At 43.6% G+C, this 20762-nt stretch overlaps 1 protein-coding gene across 1 annotated transcript in view; it reads left to right on the top strand.

Annotated features, from left to right (window-relative positions):
- The window catches only part of dnah7 (dynein, axonemal, heavy chain 7), a gene marked incomplete at both ends in the record, with an annotated part of 219285 nt that overhangs the window by 119422 nt on the left and 79101 nt on the right, over positions 1 to 20762 (top strand). The window contains 15 exons of the mRNA XM_084179224.1: positions 620 to 775; positions 979 to 1147; positions 1695 to 1821; positions 2661 to 2880; positions 6519 to 6977; positions 7067 to 7234; positions 7613 to 7858; positions 11365 to 11594; positions 11943 to 12273; positions 12763 to 13109; positions 13474 to 13654; positions 15105 to 15290; positions 16066 to 16229; positions 18348 to 18502; positions 20505 to 20695. Of these exons, the coding sequence (XP_084035350.1) occupies positions 620 to 775; positions 979 to 1147; positions 1695 to 1821; positions 2661 to 2880; positions 6519 to 6977; positions 7067 to 7234; positions 7613 to 7858; positions 11365 to 11594; positions 11943 to 12273; positions 12763 to 13109; positions 13474 to 13654; positions 15105 to 15290; positions 16066 to 16229; positions 18348 to 18502; positions 20505 to 20695 (3330 nt within the window). The remainder of the gene's footprint in view (positions 1 to 619; positions 776 to 978; positions 1148 to 1694; positions 1822 to 2660; positions 2881 to 6518; positions 6978 to 7066; positions 7235 to 7612; positions 7859 to 11364; positions 11595 to 11942; positions 12274 to 12762; positions 13110 to 13473; positions 13655 to 15104; positions 15291 to 16065; positions 16230 to 18347; positions 18503 to 20504; positions 20696 to 20762) is intronic.

A 20762-nucleotide genomic window follows, 5' to 3' on the forward strand; every position in this document is an offset into this window, starting at 1 on the left:
ACTCTCTCCCCTCCCGTCATGCTGTAATTAATCAAGAAGACGCCCAAGAAGAGACAAAGGGTTTCAGTCACTGATAAGATAAGACAACTGTAGAATCTGACCCGAACACAGGTCAGATGCCCATTTCTCACACACACACACACACACACACACACACACACACACACACACACACACACACACACACACACACACACACACACACACACACACAAACCCAGTGAGAGGAACCAATTAAGTTATTGCCTAGCAACAGAGATGTACCCATGTTTAACCCTGGCTCCGTGTTCATCATGTTGTGATTCACTTTGTTTATCTTATAGTTTACTGAAAAATCCTCATCATAGTTTATACCATCCCCTCAACCCCCCACTCAAAACTGTCTGTAAGGAATTGGTGTAAAGCACCATGAATCCCACAGAACCCTCTGAAACACCTGTTATAGTCACAAAGGAAAATCACTTTTTACACTACAGTGCCAATCTGAACCGAACTATGCTGGCTCATATATTTTAATTTCAAGTTGTCCTCTCCAGCACGGTTCTAGCAACTATGATGAATGTTTAACCAATAGCTCAGTAGTGTGAATCAACCCTAACTTCCCACAAACTCTCTGCAGGACTTTCTGTTGAACCGTCTGAATAAGGATGTATATAGCCCCCTGATGATTAACTTCTCAGCACAGACCACGGCCGCCCAGACACAAAACATCATCATGTCAAAGCTGGATAAGCGCCGCAAAGGGGTGTACGGCCCGCCTATGGGCAAGAGAACGGTAGGTTCGCCAGGCTGTGTGTGTGTGTGTGCACATGGATGCGTGCGTGCATGCGTGACTGACATTGTCATACGTGTATGTGTTTAATTCTTTAATAATAATAATGGTGTTGGTAAGTCCTTGATGTAGAGTTGTGCTGACATTGAAGAGTAGTATTGCAGGAGAGTGAAAGACATTGTAATATCAATGGTTTATTTATCCAGGTGGTGTTTGTGGACGACGTGAACATGCCGGCCAGGGAGACGTACGGGGCCCAGCCCCCCGTGGAGCTGCTGCGTCAGTGGCTGGACCACTGGAACTGGTACGACATGAAGGACTGCTCCATGATCAAGCTGGTGGACATCCAGATCATGTGTGCCATGGGGCCGCCGGGTGAGTAGCACCAGCACGTACAGCTCAGCTGCCCCTTTACTGAGTTTATTTGCTCACACTTGTTTTTACAACACTATTCAGCAGTTGTTGTTTATTTAAAGACACATTTTGATTCAATGTATTATTATTACTCTTTATAATAATAACAATAATAATAATAATAATAATAATAATAATAATAATAATAATAACAATAATATGCCATTTAGCAGACGCTTTTATCCAAAGCGACTTATGTGTGCATACATTTATACGTATGGGTGGTCCCGTGGATCGAACCCACTACCCTGGCGTTACAAGCGCCATGCTTTAACAATTGAGCTACAAAGGACCACCACTCTTTCTTAGGGTGGCATTGAAAGAAGCGTTTAAAAGTTTTACATGCTATCATGGTCATTTGTCCCAAGTGCGCTCTCTATGTTTTCTAACTCTGCGCCCCTATAGAAACTGATTTGACGATTTGGGGAGGGTGAGCTGGTCTTAGATCTGAGCCTAAGGGCACCTTCTACTGAAAGTAATTTTCAAATCATTGGATTTCTGCCCTCAGGTGGTGGGAGAAACCCAATCACAGCCCGCTACCTACGCCACTTAAACACGGTCACCATCAACGACTTTGACGAGAAGACCATGTACACAATTTTCTCCAGAATCATGGACTGGCACCTCACTATAAGGTAACAATATAGTGTTGCTGAGAAGTTAGCCCTCTCTTCAGCGACATAGAGATAGATAGATAGATAGATAGATAGATAGATAGATAGATAGATAGATAGATAGATAGATAGATAGATAGATAGATACCTGCAACATTATTTTGTTGAAATATAATTTGATCTCTGAGAAATTAAGCTAATGGATTGCACCCAAATTGGCCATTGTAATTTATAGGATTCATATAATATTCAATAAATATGGTACCTAACATCCAATTTGGACAAAACGTCTATCAATGAGGAGTTAAAATGGCCAAAAGCCACTCACGGACCCTCCACACCGCTGCTGAAATAAATCCTAGGGGAAACACTGTATTGTCACAGAACAGTTGGTGCCTCATGGGAGGATAGTTAGCCCAACTCTGTACCTATAAGAGGTTGGAACATGGCATATACACACACAGTTTTTATGAAGTGGTATGTATTTTGCAATGTTCTGTACTTTGTCAAGTACATTCTTATATTCACATTCACATATTCACATTACTCCCATATTTCAACACTCATGTTTTCACGAGTAAATTGTAATGTAAATTGTAAAAACAAACCTGCATGATTGAAGGTAATGAGGTTCAAAGCGTGGCTACATCTTCTCACATTAACAGAATGTGCTTACTATCTGGCACTTTTATTTCAGGTTTTGCCAAAGGGGTGTGTGTTGTGTTGATAGTATTGACAGACAGCTTAGGCTAGTGTGTGTGTGTGTGTGTGTGTGTGTGTGTGTGTGTGTGTGTGTGTGTGTGTGTGTGTGTGTGTGTATATAATATATAATTTATGACTCCTCACTTCTTCCTCGCCAGGTTTACTTTCCCCAAGCCGTTTACAACGCTGACCGCTCAGATCATCAATGGCACAATGTCTGTGTACCAAGAGGCCACCAAGAACCTGCTGCCAACCCCTGCCAAGTCCCACTACCTATTTAACCTGCGAGACTTCTCCCGCGTCATCCAGGGCATCTGTCTGTCCCGACCTGAAACTGCTGAGAACCCCAGCGCCATTAAGCGCCTCTGGGTGCATGAGGTATACAGGGCTCAGTATTCACGCCTGTCCGGGACAAGTACAAAATAAATAATTCATACAAGCAGAACATAGTAAAAGTAAAAAAGTCAAACAAAAATCACAATATCAAATAATTTATCCTATCAGAATTGGATCAAAGTGTCCTCCGGATGCGATGTGTTGGGCACTTTCAACTCCCAAACTCTGCACTTGCATTACGGTGGCGCTATCTATCCCTATGGCAAGTACAACGATTGGGAGAAATTAATTGAGCCGCGTGAGTTGAGTGGCAAGTGAATTGTAATTTTATCAACATAAATGCAACAAAACAAATCTAACTTTGCAAGACGGAGGCGGTTATTTTGTTTTAGGCACAGCGCATCGGAGTAGAAACCATTGACAGGCACAAACAGTCTTTCAATCACACGCGTTTGTGATGGAAGACTGATTGCTTTCAACAAGCGCACACAACTTGTACATTTCCAGCTATCTTTGAAAATCTTTTTTATGTCTTAAAGGGGCTGTGTTTTACAATACCTAACCAAAAGTATGTGGACACCTGCTCCTCAAACAGCTCATTCCAAAATATTGGGCATTAATATGGAGTTGGTCCCCCCCTTTGCTGCTATAGCCTCCACTCTTCTGGGAAGGCTTCCCACTAGATGTTGGAACATTGCTGTAGGGACTTGCTTCCATTCAGCTACAAGACCATTAGTGAGGTCGGGCACTGGTGTTGGGCGATTAGGCCTGGCTCGCAGTCAATGTTCCAATTTATCCCAAAAGTGTTTGATGGGGTTGAGGTCAGGGCTCTGTGCAGGCCAGTTAAGTTCTTCCACACCGATATTGGCAAACCATTTCTGTATGGACCTCGCTTTGTGCACGGGGGCATTGTCATGCTGAAACAGGAAAGGGCTTCCCTAAACTGTTGCCACAAAGTTGGAAGCACAGAATCGTCTAGAATGTCATTGTATGCTGTAGCGTTAAGATTTCCCTTCACTGGAACTAAGGGGCCTAGCCCAAACCATGAATAACGGTCCCAGACCATTATTCCTCCTCCACCAAACTTTACAGTTGGCACTATGCATTGGAGCAGGTAGCGTTCTCCTGGCATCCGCCAAACCCAGATTTGTCCGTTGGACTGCCAGATGGAGACGCGTAATTCATCACTCCAGAAAACGCGTTTCCTCTGCTCCAGAGTCCATTGGCAGCAAGCTTTACACCACTTCAGCTGACGCTTGGCATTGCGCATGGTGCTCTTAGGCTTGTGTGTAATAATAATAATAATAATAATAATGCATTTTATTATGTTCGTTGCATCACACAACAAAATACAACACAATTTTCAGTCACCCTTTTGCCGCATGGTGATAGACATTTATTTTTATTTGACTTGAGCTTTAGGATTGAAGTAAAATAATCTATCCTACTTGTCCGAAGGTCAAGTGGAAAAAAAGGTTAATGTCAAACATTTATGAATCTACACTCAACTATGCTTATTAGGTACACCCATCTAGTACCGGGTCACCCCCCTTTGTCTCCAGAACAGCCTGAATTATTCGTGGCATTCTACAAGGTGTCGGAAACGTTCCACAGGGATGTTGGTCCATGCTGACGCAATGGCATCATGCAGTTGCTGCAGAGTGGACGGCGGTACATTCATGCTGCGAACAGCCTGTTCCATCTCATCACAAATATGCTCCATTTATTGGGTTGAGGTCTGGGGACTGCACAGGCCACTCAAGTAAACTGAACTCGCTGTCATGTTCCAGAGTTGGTGATTGTGTGCACACTGGAGCTGCTTTTAGCTGATAGGGGTGGAAGCCGGTGTGGTCGTCTGCTGCAATAGTCCATCGGTGACAAGGATCGACGAGTTGTGCGTTCCAAGATGCCGTTCTGCATTTGTCTGTTTGTGGGCCCGCCTGTTAGCTTGCACAATTCTTGCCATTCTCCTTCGACCTCTCTCATTAACGAGCTGTTTTTGCATACAGGACTGCCGCTGACTGGATGTTTTTTTGTTTGTCGCACCATTCTCGGTAAACCCTAGACACTGTCGTGCGTGAAAATCCCAGGACTGTGGCGGTTTCTGAGATACTGGATCCGGTGCGCCTGGCACCGACAATCATACCACGCTCAAAGACGCTTAGGTCACTCGTTTTGCCCATTCTAACGTTCAATCGAACAGTAACTAAATGCCTCGATGCCTGTCTGCCTGTTTTATATAGCAAGCCATGGCCATGTGACTCACTGTCTGTAGGAGCAATACATTTTGGTAAACAGGGTGGTGTGCCTAATAAACTGTCCGGTGAGTGTATATTCTCATGGTTCTAATGAATCATGATGTTGTGTAAATTGTAATAATGTTCAGGGGCCGGTTGCACCAGTTGGTCGTAAGTGGTACATAACTCTATTTCCAGCATAAAATGTGGTCTACGCCAGGCCAAAAAATGATACCTGTTGCACCACCTGGGAGTAAGCCCTTCAATGAGCTACGTGTGGGCGTAGATTCTACACCTATTAGGGAGCAGGTGTAGGGTGTTAAATTGGGACCATCTTCTTTCATGATATGCACAGAAAATAAGAGAAATCTATATATTTTTTTAATGATGTGAGTCTATATTTCACAACCTCCGCAGGATTTTCGAGTTGCCTATGCGCGAGTCAATAGCAAAGTGATACACTTGATTTATATGCTACATTATATCATGCTAAATGTGTCTGATCAGATATTAGCAAACTAATAGATGAGCTGCCACACCCACTTATTTGCCCAACCAGATATCAATTATCCAAATATACAGATGGAGATTCAGTGAAACCAAATCACAAAGATTGATTATCAGACAAGTCAAGGGCTTTTAGTTGGGATATAGCCTAGGCTACTACGCGACTGAAGAGCAAAATAATCCACCTTTTATACTAGGCTAGCGTAGGCTACATAACATGCTAGCAAAATGTTCTGATAACACCGTTAGACGAGCAAACTAGACTAAAGATTATCATCATGAACACTCACTTCAATTTGGCTAACATTTTCCCAGCCTAATTGTAACCAAATATCCAAATGGAGATTTGTGAAAACAAAAATCTGACGCTTATCTCAATAACGCTGGCCCAATCATAACGGTGATGAAATTATTGTGACCACACACTGATATTGCTTTAAAGTATTTAAAACGGTTGGATAACTTTGGGAGTTTCAGTAAGCAACAATATGGTAAATGCCTTCAATGGCATTAGGCTACTTTTTTCCAATATTTCTGTCATTCAGTGATATTCATTTCCACAGTAATTCTTGATTGATCCATCCAGTTGTGGTTAAGAAAACGTACATGCATAGTGGCGGGCTTTGCGAAGTAATGGAACATGCCCCGCAAAGTTTAGAACTGCCACTAGGATGGTAACAGCCTAGTAATGGCCGGTGCCTAGCAACCATCATTATGAAGCATCAAATCTCATGAACGCGCGTTGCTTACTTCAGACTTAGCTATGACTAGTCATATTTTGTGTTGGTGCCACAGGTGTGAATTCTTATCCCAAGGTCAGACGTAGCTATGCCCGACCTAGCATTTAAGTCAAACTTTTCTATGCCCACCTGGTGCAACCGGCCCCAGGTGTTCAATTCCCATGTTGACAAATTGCTACTTGATTCACTCTCACAGGTCCAGAGGGTGTACTACGACCGTCTGGTGCACAACTCAGACCGGGCCTGGATGGTGGGCTACCTCCAAGAGGTGTCCCAGTCCTACCTCAAAGAGGACTTCCACCAGCTCTTCCAGCACCTAGACCAGGATCAGGACGGGCGTGTGACGGAGGACGACCTCCGCAGCCTCATGTTCTGCGACTTCCACGACCCCAAGGGCGAGGACCGCAACTACCGCGAGGTCAACAACCTGGACCAGCTGCGGCAGGTGGTTGAGTCGCACCTGGATGAGTACAACAATGTCAGCAAGGCGCCCATGAACCTGGTGCTGTTCCGCTTCGCTATCGAGCATGTGTGCCGCATCTCGCGCGTGCTCAAGCAGCCGCGCGGCCATGCCTTGCTGGTGGGGGTGGGCGGGAGTGGGAGGCAGTCTGTTACCCGGTTGGCCGCCCACATGGCGGAGGCGGAGCTCTTCCAGGTGGAGATACTTTTTTTTTCTTTAACGATTATATTTTTTGTAAAATTACATAAACTGTCAATAACAATCACAATATACTTTTTGAACAGGTGGAGATTGCCAAGAGCTACGGTATGACGGAGTGGCGTGACGACCTCAAGCTGATCATGCGCAAGTCCACGCAGGGCGACACGCACGGCGTCTTCCTCTTCACTGACACGCAGATCAAGATGGAGTCCTTCCTGGAGGACGTCAGCAACCTGCTCAACACGGGAGAGGTGATGGATGGACGGACAGACAGACACTTTAAAAAAAATCCCCTATAGAGAAATACAGGGTCACAGACACAACAACAGAGACAAAGTAACAAACACACAGACTAGGCGTATACATTATGTGATGTATGTATTTTGTCTAACTTTAACTTTTCTTAAATCATGTTAATATTGCATGAATGAATGAATGGTTTGTATGAACATTCGAGATACACACCCATATCTCAATTTACGAAATACATAAATGAAAACATTTAGGTGGTTTAAAATGTTTTAGAATTAAAAAGATAATAATTGGCTACAGTGTCAGGAAACACATCATCTTTAAACATAAACCCCAAAAATCCTCATTCTCTTCCATTTTCCCGTTCCTCACGCCAGGTACCCAACCTGTTTGCGACTGACGAGAAAGCGGAGATCTGCGAGCGCATGCGTGTGCTTGATCGCCAGCGGGAGCGCGACAAGCAGACGGATGGCAGCCCGCTATCGCTCTTCAACATGTTCCTGGAGCGCTGCCGTTCGCAGCTGCACGTGGTGCTGGCCATGAGCCCTATTGGAGACACCTTCCGGAGCCGCCTGAGACGCTTCCCCGCCCTCATCAACTGTTGTACCATCGACTGGTTCCAGGTAATATAAACTACATGACCAAAAGTATGTGGACACCTGCCTGTCGAACATCTCATTCCAAAATCATGGGCATTAATATGGAGTTGGTACCCCCTTTGCTGCTATTCCTCTGGGAAGGCTTTCTTCTGGGAAGGCTTTGCACTAGATGTTGGGACATTTCTGCCGGGACTTGCTTCCATTCAGCCACAAGAGCATTAGTGAGGTCGGGCACTGATGTTGGGCGATTAGGCCTGGCTCGCAGTCGGCGTTCCAATTCATCCCAAAGGTGTTTGATGGGGTTGTGGTCAGGGCTCTGTGCAGGCCAATTAAGTTCTTCCACACCGATCTCGACAAATCATTTATGTATGGACCTCGCTTTTTGCACGTGGGCATTGTCATACTGAAACAGGAAAGGGCCTTCCCCAAACTGTTGCCACAAATTTGGAAGCATAGAATCGTCTAGAATGTCATTGTATGCTGTAGCGTTAAGATTTCCCTTCACTGGAACTAAGGGGCCTAGCCCGAACCATGGAAAACAGCCCCAGACCATTATTCCTCCTCCACCAAACTTTACAGTTGGCACTATGCAAAACAAATGTTATTGGTCACATACACATATTTAGCAGATGTTATTGTGGGTGTAGCGAAATGCTTGTGTTCCTAGCTCCAACAGTGCAGTAGTATCTAACAATTCACAACAATACACACACATATATATATATATATAAGGGGCCTAGCCCGAACCATGGAATATATATATATATATATATATATATATATATATATATGACGAGCAATGTCGGAGTGGCATTGACTAAAATATAGTACAATAGAATACAGTATATACATATGAAATGAGTAAAACAGTATGTAAATATTATTAAAGTGACTAGTGTTCCATTATTAAAGTGACCAGTGGTTCCATGTCTATGTATATAGGGCAGCAGCCTCTAAGGCGCAGGAATGAGTAACCGGGTGGTAGCCGGCTAGTGATGGCTATTTAACAGTCTGATGGCCTTGAGATGGAAGCTGTTTTTCAGTCTATCGGTCCCAGCTTTGATGCACCTGTACTGACCTTGCCTTCTGGATGATAGCGGGGTGAATAGGCCGTGGCTCAGGTGGTTGATGTCCTTGATTATATTTTTGGTCTTCCTGTGACATTGGGTGCTGTAGGTGTCCTGGAGGGTAGGCGGTGTGCCCCCGGTGATGCGTTGGGCAGAATGCACCACCCTCTGGAGAGTGTTGCGGTTGCGGGTGGTGCAGTTGCCGTACCAGGCGGTGATACAGCCTGACAGGATGCTCTCAATTGTGCATCTGTAAAAGTTTGTGAGGGTCTTAGGGGCCAAGCCAAATTTCTTCAACCTCCTGAGGTTGAAGAGGTGTTGAGGATCAGCTAAGTAGCATTCTCCTGGCATCTGCCAAACACGGTTTGTCTGTAAGACTGCCAGATGGTGAAGTGTGATTCATCACTCCAGAGAACGCGTTTCCACTGCTCCAGAGTCCAATGGCGGCGAGCTTTACACCACTTCAGCCGTCGCTTGACATTGCGCATGGTGATCTTAGACTTGTGTGCGGCTGCTCGGCCATGGAAACCCATTTCATGAAGCTCCTGACAAACAGTTCTTGTGCTGACGTTGCTTCCAGAGGCAGTTTCGAAATCTGTAGTGAGTATTGCAACCAACAACAGACCATTTTTACACACTTTGCGCTTCAGCACTCGACATTCCCGTTCTGTGAGCTTGTGTGGCCTACCACTTTGCGACTGAGCTGTTTTTGCTCCTAGACGTTTCCACTTCACAATAACAGCATTGCTAGTTCCCCGGCTTTATCAACTGCTGCACCATCGACTGGTTCCAGGTACACGAGCATACAAGCATATCAGCAGTGTTCATGTCTCCAATACTGTAGTAATTTTTCCAACAATTGTTTACAGACAGATTATTTCACTTATAATTCACTGTATCACAATTCCAGTGGGTCAGAAGTTTACATACGCTAAGTTGACTGTGCCTTGGAAAATTCCAGAAAATGATGTCATGGCTTTAGAAGCTTCTGATAGGCTAGTTGACATAATTTGAGTCAATTGGAGGTGTACCTGTGGATGTATTTCAAGGCCTACCTTCAAACTCAGTGCTTCTTTGCTTGATGTCATGGGAAAATCAAAAGAAATCAGCCAAGACCTCTGAAAAAAAATTGTAGACCTCCACAAGTCTGGTTCATCCTGGGGAGCAATTTCCAAACGCCTGAAGGTACCACGTTCATCTGTACAAACAATAGTACGCAAGTATAAACACCATGGGACCACGCAGCCGTCATACCGCTCAGGAAGGAGACGCGTTCTGTCTCCTAGAGATTAATATACTTTGGTGCGAAAAGTGCAAATCAATCCCAGAACAACAGAAAAGGACCTTGTGAAGATGCTGGAGGAAACAGGTACAAAAGTATCTATATCCACAGTAAAACGAGTCCTATATCGACATAACCTGAAAGGCCGCTCAGAAAGGAAGCCACTGCTCCAAAACCACCATAAAAAAGCCAGACTACGGTTTGCAACTGCACATGGGGACAAATATCGTACTTTTTGGAGAAATGTCCTCTGGTCTGATAAAACAAAAATAGAACTGTTTGGCCATAATGACCATTGTTATGTTTGGAGGAAAAAGGGGGTGCTTGCAAGCCGAAGAACACCATCCCAACCGTGATGCACGGGGGTGGCAGCATCATGCTGTGGGGGTGCTTTGCTGCAGGAGGGACTGGTGCACTTCACAAAATAGATGTCATCATTAGGAAGGAAACTTATGTGGATATATTGAAGCAACATCTCAAGACATCAATCAGGAAGTTAAAGCTTGGTCTCAACGGGTCTTCCAAATGTACAATGACCACAAGCATACTTCCAAAGTTGTGGCAAAGTGTCTTAAGGACAACAAAGTCAAGGTATTGGAGTGGCCATCACAAAGCCCTGACCTCAATCCTATAGAAAATCTGTGGGCAGAACTGAAAAAGCATGTGTGGCCTACAAACCTGACTCAGTTACACCAACTCTGTCAGGAGGAATGGGCCAGAATTCACCCAACTTACTGTGGGAAGCTTGTGGAAGGCTACCTGAAACGTTTGACCCAAGTTAAACAATTTAAAGGCAATGCTACCAAATACTAATTGAGTGTATGTAAACTTCTGACCCACTGGGAATGTGATGAAAAAAATAAAAGCTGAAATAAATCATTCTCTCTACTATTATTCTGACAATTCACATTCTTAAAATAAAGTGGTGATCCTAACGGACCTAAGACAGGAAATTATTACTAGGATTAAATATAATGATTTGTGTAAAATTGAGTTTAAATGTATTTGGCTAAGGTGTATATAAACTTCCGACTTCAACTGTATAATTATGTTTTTTAACTTACTCTGATCTAGGAACAGGTTCCCCTCCCCAATCCTAACCTTAACTATTCCTGGGGAAAATCCAAGATCAGCTTCTCTAGGGACAACTTCACCCTACTCCCTCTTCTCTCTCCTCCCAGAGCTGGCCAGAGGACGCTCTGCAGGCGGTGGCCTCGCGGTTCCTGGAGGACATCGAGATGACGGAAGAGTCACGAATGGGCTGCATCAACATGTGCAAGAGCTTCCACACGTCCACCATCGAGTTGTCGGCCTGTTTCCTGTCCGAGCTGCAGCGCCATAACTATGTCACGCCCACCTCCTACCTGGAGCTCATCTCCACCTTCAAGGCCCTGCTGCAGAAGAAGAGATCGTAAGAAACAGTCGAAACAAGAAGGCTATGTCTCAATCCACAAGGACACTGCCCTTTGAGGCAGGTAGGCAGCAGGCAGCTGCCTTTGGATTGAGAAACAGTCGACACCTTTTTCCCCAAAATATGTGGCCTTTACATTCATTCATAGCCTGGTCCCTGATCTATTTGTGCTGTGTAGCCAACACCTGTGGTTATTGGCAAGAGAACACTAAACAGATCTGGGTCAATGTTAGTAATTTTTTATATGATGCAAGATATTTTTATATTATGCCAGTGGTTATAAATATATTACTACCCATAAAACTGACATAATTAAGCTGAAACCCCCGCCACTCTCTGCATCCACAGAGAAGTAATGAAGCTGAAGCGCCGCTATGAAGTGGGCTTGGAGAAGCTGGAGTCTGCAGCCGCCCAGGTGGCCACCATGCAGGTGGAGCTGGAGGCCCTGCAGCCGCAGCTGCGTGTGGCCAGCAAGGAGGTGGATGAGATGATGGTGGTGATTGAGCACGAGTCGGTGGAGGTGGCCAAGACGGAGAAGGTGGTGAAGGTGGATGAGGCGGTGGCCAACGAACAGGCCAAGGCGGCCAAGGCCATCAAGGACGAGTGCGACGCCGACCTGGCCATCGCCATGCCCATCCTGGAGTCAGCCCTGTCCGCTCTGGACACTCTAACCAACCAGGTGGGGAAATAATTGGGAGATAGTTTTACATTGGACTATAAAGTCAATCTCCAATGGTTTTCTGCTTTATCCCAACCCCTCTCGGTATTCAGCCTTTGCCCAAAATAATGCAGGATATTTTTCCAATTGTCTTTTGACTATATTCAGTATATTTCTTCTTCTTTTTATATAAATGTTAGGCCCAATCAATGATAGCCTGGCTCCAGATCTGTTTGTGGTTTAGCCATTTTATCTCTGCTGTATTCATTCTTTGTCAAGCCAGTCAGAAGAGTTTGCTAAAGCATATAGAGATTTGGGATGTGGCTTAGTCAATGTATAACTTTATATAAAGATGATGCAGAAAGAACCAAATCCTAACTTGAGAATCATGTGCGCAACACTTTGACATAGCCTAAAACTCTCATAAACATTAAATGCACCCAAAAATGTGCACAATGCATAAACAAAGTTCAGCCCTAGGTGACTGTGATTGGTTGCCCCTTTGTCTAGGACATCACAGTGGTCAAGTCCATGAAGAGTCCTCCACCGGCGGTCAAGCTGGTGATGGAGGCCATATGCATCCTGAAGGGCCTGAAGCCGGACCGCATCCCTGACCCCTCGGGCTCCGGCAAGAAGGTGGAGGACTTCTGGGGCCCGGCCAAGAAGCTCCTTGGAGACATGAAGTTCCTTCAGAGCCTTCACGAGTACGACAAGGACAACATCCCGCCCCACCTCATCGCCGTTATCCGGAAACAGTACATCACCAACCCCGACTTTGTCCCCGAGAAGATCCGTACCGCCTCCACTGCCGCCGAGGGGCTGTGCAAGTGGGTGCGCGCCATGGAATCCTATGACAAGTGAGTAACGTGTAGAGCAATATGAGGACATGATGACTATAGTATGGGTTATGTCTATCTTTTGTGGTTGATAGAAACTGCCAACACAACAGAATGTACACTCAATGTACATTGTGTACATTGAAAGTATTCATTGAAACTGTGACGGCGACACTCAAGCTTGTTTTAACTGTATTGTGTAACAAGAATTGTGATCATATTGAATAGTACAGTACAATATAGTCTATTCTTGAATCTCACAAGGATACTGAGTTTTTTTATTGAAGTAAATTGAAAGAAGCCTTGGTGGTTATTATTAGAAAATGTTAAGTTACATTTCCTGAATGAAATCCCAACCTATACATTATCTCCTCCTCTCTCTCAGAGTGGCCAAAGTGGTGGCCCCTAAGAAGGAGAAGCTAGCTCAGGCCGAGGGGGAGCTGAAGGTGGCCATGGAGAGCCTGCGTAAAAAACAGGCTGCCCTCAAAGAGGTCCAAGACAAACTGGCAAAGCTGCAGCAGACACTGGAGGCCAACAAGAACAAGAAGGCTGACCTAGAGAATCAGGTCGGTGGGGTGGGGTTTGGCTCAAATTACAGCGGTGAACCATCCTCTCCTTCAAGACACCATCCACCTCTGGTTGGCAGCTATCCACTGTATTTCTAATATGTACATAATGGTTTAATCCTAATATACTAATTTATCAGTATTTGTTGTAGTATTACACCCATTAATCCAACTGAATTGGTTTTAGATGTGTCATTTTCAAATGAGTTCTATAGCTCCCTCCCTATTGGCACTTGCTTAACACGATTTGTGCTAGCTCAACTTATTTGCAGCATTTTGATAAGTGAAATAATTTTGCCAGATTTAACATTTGCCATGGAGCATATATATAAGTGCAATAGAGAATTAGAAAATGTAGTCCAGCTTTACTTTCTCAGTGCATAGTTTCCCAGCCGTTCTTGAAATAAAATGATTACAAATGCGGTGCCTCTTGACGAAACCATAAGGGATATTTGTTTGAGCAATGCTGACATCTTTGTTTTTTTTTCTTTTTAAGTTCAAAAGAGTCGTAGCAACCCAAACTAATGCCGCAGCGCTAGGCCTATTTGTTTACTGGCTCTATCAAAGCTTTGACGTTTTCAGCTTTTGGTTTTACATTGTTCTTCATTCTTGTATGTTTTTGAGAAGATGCCTATTTTTTTTCCCCCTGTCCCAATTCACTGCCTTTCATGTCTCTTCTCTTCCTCCTCCATATGCCTCCTTCCAGTCTGATTCACTGTTCTCTCTGTTTGAAGGGGAAGAGAGTTGACTATGTTTCCTACCTAGTCTCAACTCTTCACGGACAACCTTTTAATTCTCCCGTGGTAGCTTAGTATGGTTACTTTTCATGTTGAGAAAGATTCGATGAAAATAGATACAACTACATTAGAGTACTTTTGGTGTTCAAAAGCCTCTAGTAGGAATGCACACAAAACAATAATAGCAAAGCAGTTGTAAAATAAAGAAACACACTGATCTCATGAAGATACCAGGCAAGCTAAAAACAGATGTATAATGTTACAGTAGAACACTAAAGGTATTTGAGCGTTTTTGTTGTTGCAATCGACAATCATTTATGTTCTATTTATGATTGAACTGTTATGTTCCAACTCTCTTCCAAAAGTAACTCCTTATGAACAAATGTTTGGAATGATATTGAGTGTCATTGTTGAGTGTCCTTATGAGATAAATTGTTGGTCACGCATGCCTTCAATCAGTCAATCAAAACATGATGATAATTGCATTTATTTTGGAGTGGTAGCCTCTGCCTCTGCAGTATTTAAACAGGGCCATGTTCATGTTCAGTTTACACGAAACAAGAGCCGTTTTGAAACAGTAAAGGTTCTACCCAAACTCAAATACCTATGGATATCTATTTCAAAAAGGTTTTCCCATTTAGTGCCTACTGAACTCGACACGGACTGGTGATGTTACAAATCCTCTTCCCTGTCCTTCCCTTCTCGACCTCTAGGTGGAAATGTGCAGTAAGAAGCTGGAGAGAGCTGAGCAGCTGATTGGTGGGCTGGGTGGGGAGAAGAGTCGCTGGAGCGAGACAGCCTTTAACCTTGGGAAGCTCTACACCAACCTAACAGGGGACATCCTCATCTCGTCAGCCATCGTGGCCTACCTAGGGGCATTCACCTCCAGCTATAGACAGGTAGGTACACAGAAGTGGTACACACAGGCATCATGACAGACGGTTACATAGGTACACACAAAGATATACAGGTTCAGAAAGAGACATACTGGTTAAAATAGGTCAATACAAGGTAGAGACATACAAAGGATATCCTCTTTCATGACATAGTCCAATCAATACAGGAATTGAAATTCCATGTTCTATTCAACTGCCAGGATATTAAATAGAATTGACACCAACAATGACATACAGTGATGTAAAGGGTGGTATTGGATCCCTGGTGCCAATGCGCAACAGGTCATATTTGGACATAGAGGTACAGTGGCATACAGGTAAAAACTAGGACATAAATGGATATACAGGTGCGTACACGAACATGCTGGCACATAGAGGGATATAGATACAGGGACATAGAATCAGTTTGCATGTCTGTGAGTGCTTGTGAGAGTGTTTACGTCTATGTTTGCCTGTGTGTGTTTTGATGCAGTTGGCCTCAGTCAACACTAAGAGCTTTGATGTGACAAAGACGAGCAGACACCCGCTAGTTGAAATATTTAACTTGTATGCTTTTCTATGATGCTCAAAGGGAACTGCATTAAAGAGTCTCCCTCAAAATACCTTATTATTGCTACCCCCGCATCCCCTCATGCAAGTATGAAAACTAGATGACACTGATCAAAAAAAAAATGTGCGATTGTGGGAAATGTTTGTGATTAAAATGTTTTTTTTTGCATGAGCTGACGATATGAAGTGATTACTTTTTGATCCGTGCTTGTGGGATGGTGTGCTCCAGGCTCAGATCGAGGAGTGGATGGAGCTGTGTAAGAGCAGAGAGATCCCGTGCTCCAGCAACATGTCCCTGATGAACTCGCTGGGCGAGCCGGTCAAGATCCGCAGCTGGACCATCGCCGGCTTGCCATCGGACAGCTTTTCTATAGACAATGGCATCATCATCTCGTAAGTCCACAGTGCTTTTCATCTAAGCAACCTAAGCGAACATATTACCTCAGCCACCAGCTAGAGTACTTTTAGCAACCCCCTCTGGTGATACATGGCAGCCATGTTATGCCAACAGCCTTGCTCAATGACACATCAACAGATTTTTCACCTAGTTGGCTCAGGTATTCGAACCAGCGACCTTTTGGTTACTGGCCCAACACTCTTAACCGCTAGGCTACCTACGTACGTTTCAATCCCGCTCACAATGTTCTGTTGCCTCATGCAAGAACCATGGGCGGTCTCTCCTGCTGACTGCCTAGGCAGCGCCACACTCAGGGCTCGCAACTAGTGCAATTTCAATTGTCCCAAACTGAACTTGAACTGTCCCCAAAACATTTATATATTTTTTATTTTTTGATATGCCAACATGGGTCTAGGTCATCTGCAGTGCTTTTAAAGTAATTGGTGTATTTCTGAGACAGAGACAGACAGTCGATATTACATAAACTAAATATGTAAAAAAAAAAAAAAAACAGACAAACATCCATTACATTATTAATCATTATAATATATTGATTCAACATGCTAACCACATGTATACAACATATCTAAGAGAGAACAATGTTATTGTGAACTGGTTACTGAATAAACTTAAGTTGGAGACATTGCATTCCACCACCAGCTGCCCCATTAAACAACATAACACAATAATATACAATAAAGAACGTGTGTGTTCCCCAGCCTTCACTTTCTCTGCTTCACCCTCCCTCTTCAGTTACTGAAGAATGGTCACCTTTACCTTTTTGAGTACCACCACTTGCTAACGGCCAGGGCCTAAAATGTGCTTTTTGCTACACCAGCCATTGTGGCAGGTAGATTAAAAAATCTACCAGCCACTGAAATTGTTTACCAGTCAAAATATTGTTTTGTGCTAAAATTACACCAACAAAAGACAACGAAACAGATGAGCATGCTTTGTAATGTTTCTAAAACAATACATCTATTACTAGTAAGATGTAATGGGGGACCTGAGTCTTTTACCCAAAATATCACAGATGAGACAGACATTTTCACCTTCCCCTTTAAGGGCTGGAGGTTACCGTGTTAATGCAACTCCAGTCATGTTTGTACCTGTGAGATTGAGAGTCTGACTAGTATCCGCATTGCTTCTCTTTCCTAGCAGTTGAAACTCTAACATTGAAAAACAACCTAGCTTGTGAACAAAACTATGTAAATAGCCAAGGAACACAAGTACAAAGTCTCACTTCAGTAGCCTTCCGTTTCAAGTCAATTAAACCTCTATGCCTGTGCACAGCGCTTCTAAAAATGAGTCTGTCGCTTAGCTCTTCACGTGCGCACGCATAGCCCCCAGCCAGGCAGTGTTGCAGTGTGAGGCAGAAATACTTTGCACATTTTACAGTGTGCAGGTCAGGGAGATACAACCATAGCAGACAGGCTGGCAGAGAGTAAAATGTGCATTCCAATAGGCCTATTTGCCCAACATTGGAATGATTTTCTAATATTATACTTTTCCGTAACCTAAATAATTACATATGCGATGCCTAGCCAGCTATATCATTGTTTGAAACCTGGACGTTTTACATAGCTTATCTTACCTTGCTTTTAATAGCCTACAGCCAAATTCTGACCATAGAAAAAAAGTGAAGATTTCCACTGAAACCAGCATTTCTTCTGTCCAAAGGCAGTAAGTCAAAATCCTATTGTTGCATCTTCAGATATTCCTTCTTTCTAAGTTTAAACCATTAGGCTGAATATCCATCTCTGTCGCATTATAAAACATGCTGGCATCAGATGTGCGTTTGAGAATGGTTGATCAACTTTTAAGCAAATTGTTGTGATCTGTTTCATCAGCCTTGTGTTTGTGCTTAAACATTTAAGTATGGAACCACTGTTTTATATTTTTCTGGCCTATCATCCCGAAACTGTCTCAACGTCTGTTTTGAACCGTCCCAGACACATTTTTTATCGTCCCGGGGCGACGGGACACCCTTAATTTTGAGCCCTGGCCTCACTGTCCTCCCTGTGTGTGTGTGTGTGTGTGTGTGTGTGTTGTGTTCCAATTGTGCCTAACTGTTCTCTTTATGTGTGTGCCTGTGCGTGCGTGTGTGTGTGCAGCAACGCCCGGCGGTGGCCCCTGATGATCGACCCCCAGGGCCAGGCCAACAAGTGGGTAAAGAACATGGAGAAGGCCAACAGTCTGCACATCATCAAACTGAGCGACGGAGACTTTGTACGCACCCTGGAGAACTGCATCCAGTTTGGCACACCAGGTAAACTCCCATAGCCTGGAATCCAAACTATATTGTGAAGTGAAACAATGGTAAAACTGAGCACATGAGTTTGGATGCCAGACTAAAACCACTAGCCTCTGGTTGGTGCAGTACTCCTGATCACCTGAAGGGGTCTCCCTTCACCACAATAACAGAAACAGATGTGAAGCTGTATTCAGGATCAGAGAACACAGAAATATGATGTGGTGGTGGGCCTTTGTTTCTCTATTCTTAAGGGCGAGCGTTTGAATGATACTTACAGTTTTAGATACATTTACATCTACACCCCCAGGACCCTTGGGATAAAGTAAACAGGCTACTGCATAGAAATTAATTCAATTTATATGGGCTACTGTACCTAAAACATTAGATGTGTGATCAACTAAGTGTGTTGGTTGGTTAAACCCATGTCTCTTTGAGGGAAGAGGGAAGCTGACTATCATCTTTGTGTGGGTAGATGGACGCAATCTTTTGCAGATGAACATGTTTGGTTGGTTGTTCTCTCTTTGTTCAGTACGTCCCTTAAGGACCTTGAGTTTTAGCGCTGAGGTAGATTTGCATTGCTTCAATTCCCACTGCCATTGTATAGACTTGACTGTTGTGCCCTCAGTATTTCATAGTTTTACAAAACTCTTGTTTGTGTAGAAAATGTAACCCTTGCAACGAAGAACCATATGTGATTTTGAGAAATGCTAATATTGTCAACAACAGCAAAAATTGGGGGGGGATGTGTATACCACATCAAATGTCCTTATTGAAAGATCATGTCATCACACTTCTCTCTTTCAATTATACTTGCTATTTTTTCCCCCATACTTTTTATAACAATTCATGAAGTCTATCTTTGTTAGTTTTTTTCTTGAAATGCACGTATATGGTTCTGCACATATATGTTTTTTCATCTGTAGGATTTAATTGTTCACAATAACAAACAAAAAGCTTTCGCCAATCCAGTAGCTCTTGTCTCGGCATAGGACTGTGAGAGCGATACAAAGCCCAACTCGGGTTAGCTTTCGGGTCAAGATGTACTGGCAGACAACAGGAACAGCATTTACAAATGTTGTGTGCTTGTATTTGGTATTGGTATTTTTTGGTATTTTATTAGGATCCCCATTAGCTGTTGCGAAAGCAGCAACTACTCTCCCTGGGGTCCACACAAAACATGAAACATGACATAATACAGGACATTAATAGACAAGAACAGCTCAAGGACAGAACTACATCTATTTAAAAAAGGCACACGTAGCCTACATATCAATACATAGGGTCCAAATAGGACAAATAGTCTAGAGAAAAACAGTACTGTGTGTTATGTTTGCCTCCTGTTTGCTGCTCCGGTATATTGCTTTTCATACATGTATTTCACTGTAAATGGCCATTCTATATCTCTCTATTCAACTCATTATTATTATTATTATTATGAACAAATGCATTCTGTCTCTTAATCACATCCACTATAGCCTATCCAAAGGCAAAGTGCAGAAAACATTTAGTCATCCCCATTGGAATGATGAAGACATAGGAACTAAATCTTCGGTATGACAGGGCTAATGACTAGTAATTGTCTGCTAGGAAGCGTAGTACCATGGTCCTTGAGGGTCCTATAATGGAGTGTCACGGTGCTAACCAGATGATGTTGGAAGGGGGGGGGTCAAAGTTGACTCTCCTTATTATGTTATTTCAAGGGTATCAGCTCAGAGCAGGTGTATTACAAAGTAGTCTATAATTTGCCAAGTGTGGTCTAACCTGGAAATAAACCGTTTTACAACTAAAAGTTGCAAACAGAACAGTCTTCCCAGAGGTTAAAATGGGTATGTTTTTACATATCTTTTCATAGTCCTGAAAAATGTGTGTTTCTGGTTCTAATCTGCTTATTGAACATTGTTTCAACCAGATAACCAAAGTATGACTTATTTCCCATCTTTACATTGACATCAGTGCCATATATTTTGCACTAATTCATCTGCTCAGTATTATTGAACAAAGCCCTGTTGTTTCTCAGTGCTCCTGGAGAACATTGGTGAGGAGCTGGATGCCATCCTGGAGCCCCTGCTGCTGAAGCAGACCTTCAAGCAGGGCGGTGCCATCTGCATCCGCCTGGGAGACTCCACTTTCGAGTACGCCCCGGACTTCCGTTTCTACATCACCACCAAGCTCCGCAACCCCCACTACCTGCCCGAAACCTCTGTTAAGGTTAGACTACCATAGAACGCACACACACGCACACACACACACACACACACACACACACACACACACA

Source organism: Coregonus lavaretus (genome assembly GCF_964263955.1).
Source record: "Coregonus lavaretus genome assembly, chromosome: 16".
Classification (NCBI taxonomy): Eukaryota; Metazoa; Chordata; class Actinopteri; order Salmoniformes; family Salmonidae; genus Coregonus; species Coregonus lavaretus.